Genomic DNA, 13,193 nt, shown 5'->3' with positions numbered 1-13,193 from the left:
TTACCTTGTCCTCTGCCTTTACATCTAAGCACTGTGATTGTCAGAAGAGGTGCACCCTACTCATTTCACATTATTACCTTTCCCTGACCTCCCTCTGAAACCCGCTTTTGCTTTATGAGTCAGCTCTGTGCGAGGTTACATGAGTCTCACTTTGCTGTGTGTGAAGCAGCTACAGATAAACTATAGATGTGTATGACTGTCACCGTGAGAAACCCAGGGTGCATAGGTTTGTGTAGGCTGAACAATTTTCTACATTTCTATAGATGTTTAGAAATGTTAGATCCGAAGTTGGGATCCAGATCTGAATTAAATTATACAGTGACTGACACTTCACAGGTACATAGGTGTATGAGAATAGTGTGAAAAGATTTTTAAATGCCGTCATGCTGTGCTAACATATCCTTTACAAATTTCTTGAACTACTTGTTCCTTGGCTCATGGCTTACATTTTCAACAAATGTAATAGAAAAATAATAACAAGGTCTGAGACATCTTACTACATTCACTAAAACAAATCAATTGGACCAAAAGCATGACCTAATTGAAAGAACTGCTGCAAGATAAACTACATTAACTGTTGAAAAGTATACACAACCTATTTTACGACTTTAAGGGATAATTCCATTTTATTTTATCCTGCCATATTAATATGAATCTATGGGACATCCTCATGTTGCACTCTCTACCTCTGAAATTGGAAGACATGAGAAGTAGCAGAAAACTCCCTGCAGCTCTACGTAAAACAGGCTTTTTCATGAATCATTTAATCATTCCCAAAGTAAACAGAAATTGACGTTGTGCTGCCTTTTTGCTAACTGCGTTAGGTATATCTTGTGCTTACATTTCTGGCACCAGCAAATCCCACTATTTGCACCAAAAGTTTTCTCTACGGTGCACATAGCAAAGCAGAGGTATGTTGTCTTTCAGGACAGTCCTGTGGTCTTTCCGCCTCTGGCTTTCCCTTCTGTGTTTCGTTCTCCGTTTATTTAGCCCCTTGTCTGTCCAAACAATAAGGATGACCATCAAGCTGAAATGACCTGCGGCCGTCCTCATGATGTGCTATGGGGTAATGCATTCAGGGTTTCCCCCTAAGGAAGGCTTAGGTGCTACATGTGTTACTGCTCTGTCAGCCAGAAAACTGAATAAGATCAAAGACACAAATAGAACATGCCTGTTGCTCAGTTGTAATGATGGTCTGTTTAGTCCTTAGCCAGTTGCAGATCTGAACTTAGTGTTAACCCTTAGAACCCCAAGCAGATCTTGGATGCTGTTGTTTTTTCTTTTTTTGCTGCTTTAGCAATTTCATTTATTTTGGAATATTTTTTTTTTACTGTAGTTTAAAGCCCTGCACTTCTATGGAAGCAACACAACCACAGCATATTCTACTAAATATTTTTTCCCCAAAATAATCAAATATCTAGAATCAAGTGCTAACAGTTTATTTGTGGTGACATAAGTGAGAAATGTAAGGAGAGATTTGTATCATTGTCCCGACAGACCTCCATGTCACACATGATTAGTTGAAGGACTGTACAAAAGTAGTAGTATGGAAATCTTGTGATTGTTTCTGTTTTACAATTGCTGACTGTGGTGAATTAGCAGTCTTATATATAATTCATCACAGTCAGCAATTGTAAAACAGAATTTTGTATATATTTGGAAATTTTTTTTTCAATTCTTTCAAAACTGTTAAACAAACAAAAAAAAAAGTCATTCATTCATGTCAGGCTTGGAAAACAAATAGCAAAACACTACAGCTTTTCACACACCAAACCATATGTGAAGATGCCATTAGAAGTGGATTTAAGTGTCTTCAACTAACAGAGTATGATTTTAATCAGGACTGTGCTTTGGTATGATGATACACTGAAAACAGAAATGAGTTCCTCGGTGCAGAGGTAGGTGTATGCTTTTCATGAGTAGTGAAAGAAGTATGCTAATAGTATATCGACTATATATATATATAAAAAACACTCCTTTAATTATTGCATGTTCAGTGTCAAAACACACACTATAGATTTACAAATGTGAGCAAACCTACCTATTAATAACTACACTAATTAAAATGAAGATTTAAAAATATATATGCATGAAATACATATAAATGATTAGATTTTTCTATTTTAATTCAGCTCTTCTGGTCTTAGGGACAAATACATACCTCTGTATTAATTTTTAATTAATGTTCACTTAATTTTCCTAAATCAGTTGGCTGTATTTTCAAACTTGTGGTGTATACAGTATACCATATTTTCAAATATTGCTTTAACTCACAACATATTAAGTACCTGAGAGGGAAAATAGCATTTACTATTCAATGAAAAACATACCCTACACATCTGTTTAAGGTTGCGTCTCTCTAATCCTTTCCGTTTGACCTCAGTTCTCTCCTGCCCCTCCAGACATTCTGTATTAAATGGGGAATCCTGTGTATGTTTTGTTGTTGCTAGATAAATCAGTCAATTTGTTTATTTTTTCATTTTTTTTGTTTATCTGGATTAGAAAGCCTCGCTTATATTTCCACATTTGTCGGGTGGAAGTTTTGTGTTGTGCTGTCGAGATTTGGTGTGAAATCTGCAAAGACCATGTCTGGCGGATTAACTTGTCACTCAGTGAGAAAGTTTCTGACAATGTGGGAAAGTTCAGGACAAAGCTTTCCTCTGATAAAAGAAAGCGTGTGTAGGCAATGCTTGTGTGCACACATGTTTTTCTCCATCCTCTTGTCTTCTTTACATACTCTGTTCCCTTTATTCACTAATGTAGTTTCTTTTCCTCTTTGCCATTGCAAAGTCATGTCAAATAGCCTTGGATGGAAAGACATTTTCTTTCCCTTCTTGCCTTTGAAGTTCTCAGTTCCCAGAGTAACATGCCATTAACCACCACAACTACAGTTACTCATAAAATAGAGACCATGTAAAATGATAGTTTCATTTGAAGTCTAGAAGAAAAAGCTTACACCGCAGCAAGCAGCAAATATTTGAAGTTAAGTATTACTGTTTCTCCTACGCTGTGGTTTACTTCGTAAAAATCAATACAAGATATATCAAATGAAGCAGTAGAGCCAGCATTGCTCACAACACTGAGAGACCTCTTTGTAGGCAGTTATTAAACAAAAAGCACAATCAGCCCACTCTAAAACCAAGCATTATTAACCTATTTGAATAAAAAAAATAAGGTTGTGCTGCGTGCTCCTCCAATATCCATTCTGTTGACTTATTTAGTTATGACACGATTTAACCTCACAATACAGGGTCAGTATACTACACATTCAAACATTAGCTAACTAAACCACTGTATGGACAGAGTGTTTGCACGTGTGTGCACTTCATTGGCAAAATAAATTAGAAATTTTAAGGCCAGCACACTATTTGATTTATAAAAAGTTTTGCACCCTTACCATACTGGGTAGGAGTTGAAAGTTGAAGTTAAAAAACAAATTTAAAAAAAAAAAACATTATTACTAAAAGTTCATCACATCACATCCATGTACTTATAGTTCTTGTGTCGTGTTTATTGTATATATCAATTATTTAGTAGAAATCACTATACTTAGGAAGTGTTTACAGTGTGCAACAACTTTAACATTAACCTTGCCCTTCTTTGAAAAAAAAAATAAAACAGCACAAAGAAACTAAACTATTCTGCTGCCGACTTAAGAAAATAGTAGTTACACATCCATCACTCAATAGCATTATTCATTTCTTATTTTGTATTAGTATTGACATTAACAAAGAATAAGATGTTAATTGAAATGAAAAAATACAGAAAATATAATAAAACGGCTATTTTACTGTAAATACTGTATGGAACAACTCGTACAGCCATGTTGTGACTTGATGGCTGCATGATTGGAATGTACATCTCCAGCTGTGCCAAAGTGTTAGAAAGATTTACAGTCATTTTCTCGTTGCCTCTGATGTTGAGCTTGAACTCCCTCTGTGATGACTTGCTGCTGAGCTTCAGCCCTTTATCTCTAATGAGAATATTATTCTGGAAATTATAGATAATTATTTTTAAGAAGAAGTCAATCACAGTAGATATTTTGATAGGATGCACACTGTTTGATTTCCAATGCCACATTTTTTATTAACTGAGTGATGAGTTGCTGTTGGAATGACTTTAGAATTCATTTATCACCCCACAGGTCTTTGTGAAAGTATACTTTAATAGTCATAATATATTTTGAAATGTACTTCCTAAGTGCTGTTTAACATTGAGTTGAAGTGTAATATTTACAATTATGCTGGTGAACTTCCAGTGATGAAGCTGTTTTAGATTAATGTGACTGTTATGAATTAATATAGATGGTGTTGCACCTTGCAGTGCTACTTTGTGCTCATTCATCTTTGTGTCAAACCAACAGTTAATTGTGCGGCTTCCTTTATGTGCAAAGAAATGGGGGAATAGCAAAAGAGAGGAGGTTGTTTTTCAATACAGGCATGCTTTTCTCCCCTTGGTAAATCCTTTAGTTAGCTGGGTGAGGATTAGGTCTGCAAAGTCTCTCATTTGCCTCCAAAACCCTTCAGGGATTCATTGGTGAAGACATTCAGCTTCTCCACTGCTTCCATCTGAGTTTTACATTGGTATTTATTTATTTTTATTGCAGCCCACGTCTGATTTCAGCTCTCTTTTTTATTCTGCAACTGCGTTTTTGATTAATTTAGACTTTTTTCATGCTTTTGTTGCTGGAGGTATGGCACACTAATTTAGAGATATCGGAAAGGAATGTCATATTTGACTGACTGTCCAATTCAACACAAATTTATGTCTGCATTTAAGCGTTTGCTTTTTCCTTTACTCTTGAATTGAGATTAAAAAGTTAAAATAAAAAAAAATTGTATTCCTCTTTTTATGCTAGACGAGATTCAAAGCCTCAGCAATGGCTCCAGTTTTGCTCATGGACAAAATATACACACATACCTAGAAAAGATTCTGTGCATTCTCCTCTGAAAATTGTTCTACACGTTCCCTTGCGAATCACAAAGTACATTGAAAAGATTAGGATCCCAGTGGAGCTGAAAGCCCGAGGCAATATAGGATACACCCTAATGGAAAACAGCTCTTGGATAAAAGTAATGGGTGGTAAAGACTACAGGAAACTATAAATGGGATAAAAAAGACAAGCTCAAAAGGATGGGGTATATCCCAGAAGTGTCTGACTGAAAGCGTATTTCTTCCTTAAGGCGAGATTTTTGCAACCATTCACTGTGAAGCAATGGTGTCTCAAAATAAATAGCTGTCAAGTAGGAGACTTGACATGATACAGATATGTATGACGATTAGTGGTCTTCACTATTTTACGATAGTATTGTGTCTGTAAAGATTTTGTGTCATTGTAGATGGATCAGTCACAACATTAAGCCACCTGTCTAATAGTGTAGATGTATCTCAAGCCACCAAAACAACTCTTAGACATTTGACTCTGGGGTTGTGGTTTGTGTATCGTGCTATTTAGGTGAGTGATAGGTGTTAAAGTGTCAGCAAGAGGATTTCCAGCAGAACATTGCACTGTAAAGAAATAAGCAAAATTAACCACCTTATCTGTCAGTGATTTTAATGTAGTGACTGGTCGGTTGCATATTCCTGCAGCTTTGCCTCATGAAGGATCATTTTTAATATTCTTAAGAGACAAGGGATGTCTACTTAGGTGCTGTTGGAGGAATTTTGACTGTATATTTCAAACTCATTAAAATATGCTTTGCATTTCAAGTGTTGCTCTTGTTTGACCCTAGAATTGAATATATTGCCAATATTTGTAATTAAAAAATATTTAATATGAACATAATTTGATCCTTTTGCCAATGTTGAGTGTCCCTTATGATCTAATTCAAACGATCTAACACCAAGACTATTCAGAAAATCCCTTCTAGTGCTTCAGAATGAAGAACATAATCGGTATGTCAACAAAAGCAGTGTCCTGCTGTCTCTGAAACGATATGAATTGAGTTTTGACATAGATAAGCAGGGACCACAAAGAAAAGTGGGATGAGGGACTATGTTGAGAGGTGAGCAGAGGAGGGAGGCAGAGTCATGGCCGGTGATGATATAAACAATGTCTACTGTACATCAAACATCCTTTGCTTCAGCTCAGAAAAGAGAGAGAGAGGAACATATGTCAGTGCACAATGAAAGAAAGGATGATGGGCTATGATCAGAGATGAGAGAGCAGGAAGGCAGAGTCACGGCCAGTGATTGTATAAACAACTGCTACCCTGCATCATACAAACCCTGTCCCAATGCTGCAGCTTGGCAGATGATCTGTCATTCATGAAGGGCTTTCAGTAAGTGTGCTAGTGTCCTTTATGTTGTTTAAATGTGTCTTCAACTATCTATAAGAGTTTCAGTCCTAATAATTTGATGTTTTTCTAGGTAAATGACTGTACTTGTGCCAATTGCCTTGACCCACTGAACTCATTTTAGGTCAGGCAGCTGGGATGAATAGTGAAACCATCCTTCAACCAAGGAAGTCCCAGTATCTTGCTTGTCCTTAAAGGTTACTGCTGAATAGTTGCTCCCCGCGCCCCATACGAACAGAGGAGCAAAATAAATGTTACATCTCCAGGAGTGTTTATTTGTTAGCCTTGTGGTTCCAATTACCTGCAATAATATTGGTTGTGATCAAGATGCTTTTACAGGCCAGTTATAGTGCAGAATGCAAAGGCAGACATAATCTTCAGTTCAAGCATGGGTAAAGAGTGCATTCAGGGAAATCCCTTTTCAGGAACCAGGCTGATGTGTTGTGGGAAATCTGTTTGACTTGCTTACTTTCCAGTCATGTTCGGGGCCACAGTGGAGCAGTTCAGATTTTTAAATGGCTCCTGTTTTCATCAAATCTTAATGCTAAAAGCAGTTTTAACTATGTGGGATTTCCATCACGTGGACCACATAAAAAATGAATTTGTCCTGTGCAACTGTAAAGGGTAGTGTGTTTTTTTTCTCAGCTTGACCTCGTGGTTTTCCATAAATTGTATGCTGTGGTGACACTTATTCCTGTGAGGATACTGCATGCTGTTTCTACCACTGCTCGATGCTGCTTCAGCCTCCCTGACTGAAATACTGTACCCGACAAACACAGTGAACCAGTGCAAAGTCATTAAAATATTCTCAAGTACTACAACTTAATACAACCGTGTCACATGAAGGCCCAGGCCCAGCATCCACAACAGCAGATCAAAATGCCTTGCTCTCCACAGGGATGGCATGCCAGGCCAGAGGCTGTTTTACATTCTTTACTCCTCATCTTCCAACATGGGGTTTCTAGAGTGGCAGGCAGCTGCAGCTTTATTTTCTTGCATTACAGATTGGCGTCTGCTGCTAAAGGGTGGCTTTTGTAAGTGAAGCATCCTGCTGGAGCCTGAGCTCTTTGACTCCCTCTTGCTGTGTCATTAAGACTGGGGAAAGTGGGTGAAAGTCAGTGTCTCTCAGTTGGGGGTCCTTTTTAACTCGAGCCTCCTGTTCACTATGGGAAATAGTGTGGTTACAGTCTGCTAGTTGAGGGTTCTTCACACTCCCATCGGAATTTTTTGAGAGTGTAGTAAGTGTGTTTTTCTGGAATTATTATGCTATCTGCGGTCTTCTAAGAAAGTCAGCAGATAAAAGATGTATTCGGGGAAGCAGACTTTCTGCTGTCACACATCCAAGATCTCAAGCTTCATTGGCTATCTTTGTCTTGTATAGATTTAGTTTGAAGAAACAATAAATGACATTTACTTGGAGAAAATATAGCATCTGAATCAACTTTTTCTGTCTTTTCTCTTTCTTTTTCATGCATTCCCTTTGGGTCCTGAAGCTGAAGAGTATGCTGTTGAAGGTAAGACTGATGCTCTACTCCTCAGGTTGTCTGATGGCTTCCCTTAATGTCGTCATGGATGCTGATGCTGGTTGCTTGTTAATGCTATATGCTCCCCTCTGGGGAGGGGCATTGTCAGTTTGGACTGCGGTTATAAGTGACTTCCAGGGGGCCTAAATTACAGTTTCTCAATATGATAAAAGTGATGGATGTACAACCAAAATTATCTCTGTTTTATCATTATTTTTCTATTCTTTTTTTATTTTGTTTTGTTTTAATTGTAGTTTATTTCTGTAGATACAAGAATATGGTTGTATATCGCACTGAGTATATTAATACAGTCTGGCAACCTTGAATCAGTCTACTAGTTAATAAGAATTTGTTTAAGTTAAGAATTTCTGGTTGTTTTGAGACACTATCTTCCTTCCTGTCCTGTTGTATCTCATACAAGCGTGAACAATGACTGCTAGTTGGGGCCCGTGAGGCCCCTCATCAGCCCTTTGGTCCAGATACTAAATCAGGTCTCGATGTAGCAGAGTTTATAGGTAGATCAGCCTTACCTTGTCTGGCTGCAGACTGTCACTTGTCTCCACTCTGAATTGGAACAGGTTCACTCACTGATTGACTGAGTCTGTTTGTCAGTTAAATCAGACACTGAGGTAGACAGAAACAGACTTTTTAGAATCTGGAGTGGAAAGTTGGAGTCTTAAGTGTGGGTATGTGCGTGCATTTGCATGTTTTGGAGTTGAATTTTCTCCATGCTGAGTTGGAGGTGATGGATAGCCTATCACATAGCCTGATCCAGCAGGGGAAATCACTATGACAAACACCCTCTTGCCCCAGGTTTTCTTTAAGCTGAAAAAATTTATGCTGCAGTTATTTCTCGATTTTACACCAAACATGCGGCGTTTATCTTTTGGCATATTGGAGATATGGAAGCTCATGTCATAGTATAATTTCATTGTTATCAGTTAACCCGTTGAACTCTATTTATATTCTGGCCTGCACACGATATGTAAAATGTGTGCGCTTGTAGACAATATAAAGCTGACATTTTCTTTGCTCCTACTTGGGAAGCACAAGCCTCTTGTAATGACTGTATCTGTGTGTGTGTGTGTGTGTGTGTGTGTGTGTGTGTGTGTGTGTGTGTGTGTGTGTGTGTGTGTGTGTGTGTGTGCGTCCTTAAAGCCAGGCCTCATGTCAGTACGACTGAAGCCCTTGATGGTTAAATGTCATGGAGAAGGTTGGAGAGAGAAATAAATAGTTGCAGTGCTGTGATTTCTACAAAGCACTTTCTGACACAGTAGAGTGTGGTGACGGTAAAGTAGGTTTTCAGTGAATGTGTTTACATGGACATGAGTATCCTGGTTATGTTTGTATATATACACGTATGCAATGTATCCCAATCTCTTACCTTGGTTTTAAGATACCTAAATTACTCTTAGCTAGAGTTCTCCAAAAGTAATGATAAAACACTTGAAATTATACATTTTATCCAGCTTTGTGAATACTGCTACCCGCAAAGGGGTGACTTTCAGCCAAGTAAAGTAACCTAAGAACAAACAATGGCAGCAATAAAAAAAAGTATGTCAAAATAAATAAATTGAATTTTGCCTTATTGTGATGAAACAATTAAATGTACTTTGATGGAACGAAGCATGGAGGTGCTGACTTGTGTCAGCATTAGACAGCATACAGAATGCTGACTCCACAGCATTGCACAGGAACGAGTTAAAAATTACATAAAAATTTTAAGTGTCCATTTGTTTCTAATAATATCATAGAGGCCTGCTATGATCAGTCACTGTGATACTATCATCTCTGTCATATCCCGTATGTGATTGAACCTGCAGTAAAATTCATAACCAGGATACCCATGTTGATACAAACACACTCTTTGTAAGAGCGAAACAGAGAAAAGGAGAGAGGCTGAGAATGAGCAGATGAAGTTAATGAACTGGGTTCATTTTTATTATGTAACAGACTTAGGAACAGGTTGGCAACTATCAAGAGACCCTAAGTCCTTTGTTACCTTTCATTAGGCCACACAAGGAAATCCATGCTCTTGCTAAGTAGTGTCCCAAAGAACCAACTATTCTGGGCTGTTTTTGTGTTATAGGAATGCCACTTAGGCATAACAAATACAACTAAGCAGCTGCATTTTCCCTACTGATTCGAAGTGTGTTCTGCTGGTCCTTCTTAACACTGGTCGCGCAAGGGCATGTGTTGCCGGTTAAGCATCTTATTATTTATGTTGGCTCCCAGCAATGTGAAAGGGGACCATCTCTCCTTGTGCAGAGGTCTAGGTGTTTTCTACAGCAACGCTGTGACTCTACTGTGAAAAGCCCCTTGAGGTTTTAAAGAATTTTAAAAAGCCTTGGAGTATATTTTGACTCACAAACTTACCCCAGGGTCAAAATACACCATTTTATAAGGAAAATATAAAGACCTTGATTGGTACAATCAAATGATTTGATTCTAAGTGACTGGAGTGGATCGTGAGAAATATCTTTTCAGTGGCAAGAAGGTGGTATGTAGACTTTAAACTGGTGACAGAAACATGTACATATTTGATCACAATCACTTACATCAATATTTATTTGGAAAAGCCCCCCTAATTGCAATAATTCAACTCAAAAATATTACATTGCTGTGGCATGTGAGACTATAAGTATCACAATTGGGCATTTTTTAATTTAAAATAGTCTATATAGATATTATCTATTTTTTTAATCATTTGTCTAAATCAGTGCCTCAAATTTGATTTCTCACTGACTGTCAGTCTCTGTTTTCCAGCCGATTTGTAAAATAAGATTCAAATTATTCAGCAATTGTGTCAAAGCAAGTTTGCTTTAAGGGTTCAAATTGGCTCCTGGATAGAGACATGTAAAGATGATATTCACCAATTATGTCACCTACACACTGTGAAGCCACATTAAGTCTTGCCAGTGATCCAAAAATACCCAGTGTTTATATCGTAATGCTGATTAAACAACAAAAGTTCTTTTCTGCGACCTTTTGTTTTAGCATGCAGTGAAAGTGCGAGCTCTTAGGTATTGAGCTTTGGATGAATGGTCACTGCATTGGTGATTAAAGTTTGGGGCTAAGAGTGAGTAATTTTAGTGTTTCGTCCTCTTACATGTTGCACTTGCATGACTTACCTTAAATTAGGGCACGAGCAGTTTCAGAGATACTGATAGCTGCAGACAAGCCAGAGACACTCTTAAACACCGGTGAATATTTAGGTGTAGTCAGGCCCAATCCGTCCCTCGAACAATCAAAGTATATCAATTTGCGGCCATTCTGTATCTCTAGTGGAAGCTGGCAACCCCACAGACTTTATTAGCAGAAAAAGAACCTTCAGCCATCGTTGTGTGCGGCCAGGACTAGGAGAACTGCACCGAAAGCTGACAAAGCCGGCACAAAAACAGAAGGAGCTGCTACCTACTGGAGGGATAGCTACTGGGAGCTCAGTGCAGTCACTCTATTACCAACACTGTGTCCTTGCGTGGCTCTGGGCACCACAGTGTAGCAAGCCTTTTTGTTTCTTATTTTACTGGGGTAAAACCTGTTTTTGACCTTCTGTCCGTCCCTTATCTCCCTCACATTCTCATGACTTCTTGCCTAGACTGCTTTAATTAGCTTCTCGCTGCCTCCCCAAAGTTCATTAGATTCACAATATTTGCTATATGAGACCAGCTCGTGTCGGGGAAAGGGTGAAGCCGAGGAGCCTAAGGGAAGCATCATCTCCTGTTGTATTTACTTGTACTCCTGAAAACAATGACTTGTGTTCCCAGTTCTCAATGTGTTTTGTGACAACAAGACATTCAATAATTTATTTGATGGCCCGTTGTCTCTAATAGCAAACTCTAAATGCTTCTGCATGCCTTGTCCTCTATTTTTAGGGTTTCCCTGTGACCGCATTTGGTCTAATTATTGTTGCTGACCATGTGTTCAAAGGTTGGTTGAGATTGATGAAACAGAAAAACCCTCAAAGCCCCAGGGAGGTTGGTGCCCCTGGAAGGTGGCTAGTGGCCCTCGCTCTTACACTGTAGGCCCTCGATTGATGATGTGCCTGCGACACTGACCTGTTTTTACTGGCAAGCCAGGCACGCTCTGCCATCTGTGTACTGATAACCAAGCGTGTCCTGTCCCTAGAGGACTGCATGTGTGATGTATGGTTTCATTATGTAAGCGCAGGTTTACGGCATCGCCTGGTGAAGTGGTGTTCCTATAGAGGTTACTAAAGAAATAAAAATCAAGCTGAAGGCAGTGTTAGCCTATAATTTAGATTAACAGGCTGCATCTATTGGGAGAATGCCAGCTGGGCACCCTTGTTTAAGGCACTGAACACTTTAATGAACAAGATTTGGTTGTGGTGTGAAGAGTGGTTGGCGCAGACTCCAGTGATATCATCATAGCATTTTTGATGTATGAACGTGAAACTGAATTTGTGAAAAAGGGCTGGGTGGTTCATTGATTCCCTCTTGTTTAGAAATGGTTACAAAACAAACGTTACTAAATAATACATCCCCAAAGCATTAAAAATACATTTAAAAATTTAAAAACATAGATAGAAATGCTGATACTGTGTAGTTTTCCTTGAACTGATGGTCCAACAGACCATGCCTGTGACCATGAACAGAAAGGAAAAGGGCTCATACACAAGTGGACAGTAATGGATCAAATCTGCCTCTGGCCACAGAGTCTGGCTGATAGACTTAATGACCTGTTGCTTTGCTTGGGTGAACGATGTTCTGAGCTGCCCATGCTGATCATAATCAATCTGATCAAGGCTAATGATCTTTTCTGTCTGAGCCACACAGACCTCCAACTTAATCTCACCCTTGGGGAATGGGAATAACTATTATTTTCCTCCGCATAATAAACGGAGTTTGATGTTGACTAGAGATACAGGATTATAGATTTGAGTGGGCCCTGTAGTTATAGGAGATTACTTTGGATCATCCAAACCAGATTATGGATTTAGTTCTTATTTGCTCAGAAGAAACAAAAAAAAAACCACAATAATAAACCAAAAACTTGAATGTTTTGCCAATGTGGGTGTGTCAAGGCTACAGACGGAGAAAATACAGAGTAAAGCAAATATTAAATATCCTGATGTCATTGTGGTATTAACCTAGATTTAGTTTGTTCTCTGGGACAAATCATGCTTGTACATTATCTATATTCAAATTGCGCTGGCTAAAAGGCTGACCACCTGGTAACATGCAATAAACTGAATGTGTGTGTGTGTGACTGTGTGTATATTTATATGAAGAACATTCCCTTCACACTCATGTTCCATACGGTCACTGCTAGTGATTAGACAACATGAATGTCCCCTTATATATGTAACAACATATTACAATCAATATATATATATTTTTTAGCATTGAGCATA

General features: G+C 38.4%; 1 protein-coding gene across 15 annotated transcripts in view; it reads left to right on the top strand.

Annotated features, from left to right (window-relative positions):
• The window catches only part of nrxn2b (neurexin 2b), a 702,762-nt gene that overhangs the window by 131,881 nt on the left and 557,688 nt on the right, over window positions 1-13,193 (top strand). For all 15 annotated transcript variants that reach the window (XM_055007810.1, XM_055007811.1, XM_055007808.1 and 12 more), the window contains exon 3: window positions 7,790-7,810. In XM_055007810.1, coding sequence (XP_054863785.1) covers window positions 7,790-7,810 — 21 coding nt within the window. The remainder of the gene's footprint in view (window positions 1-7,789; window positions 7,811-13,193) is intronic.

This window comes from Amphiprion ocellaris, chromosome 23 (genome assembly GCF_022539595.1).
Source record: "Amphiprion ocellaris isolate individual 3 ecotype Okinawa chromosome 23, ASM2253959v1, whole genome shotgun sequence".
Taxonomy (NCBI): Eukaryota; Metazoa; Chordata; class Actinopteri; family Pomacentridae; genus Amphiprion; species Amphiprion ocellaris.
This window is presented reverse-complemented; position numbering and strand designations above follow the sequence as displayed.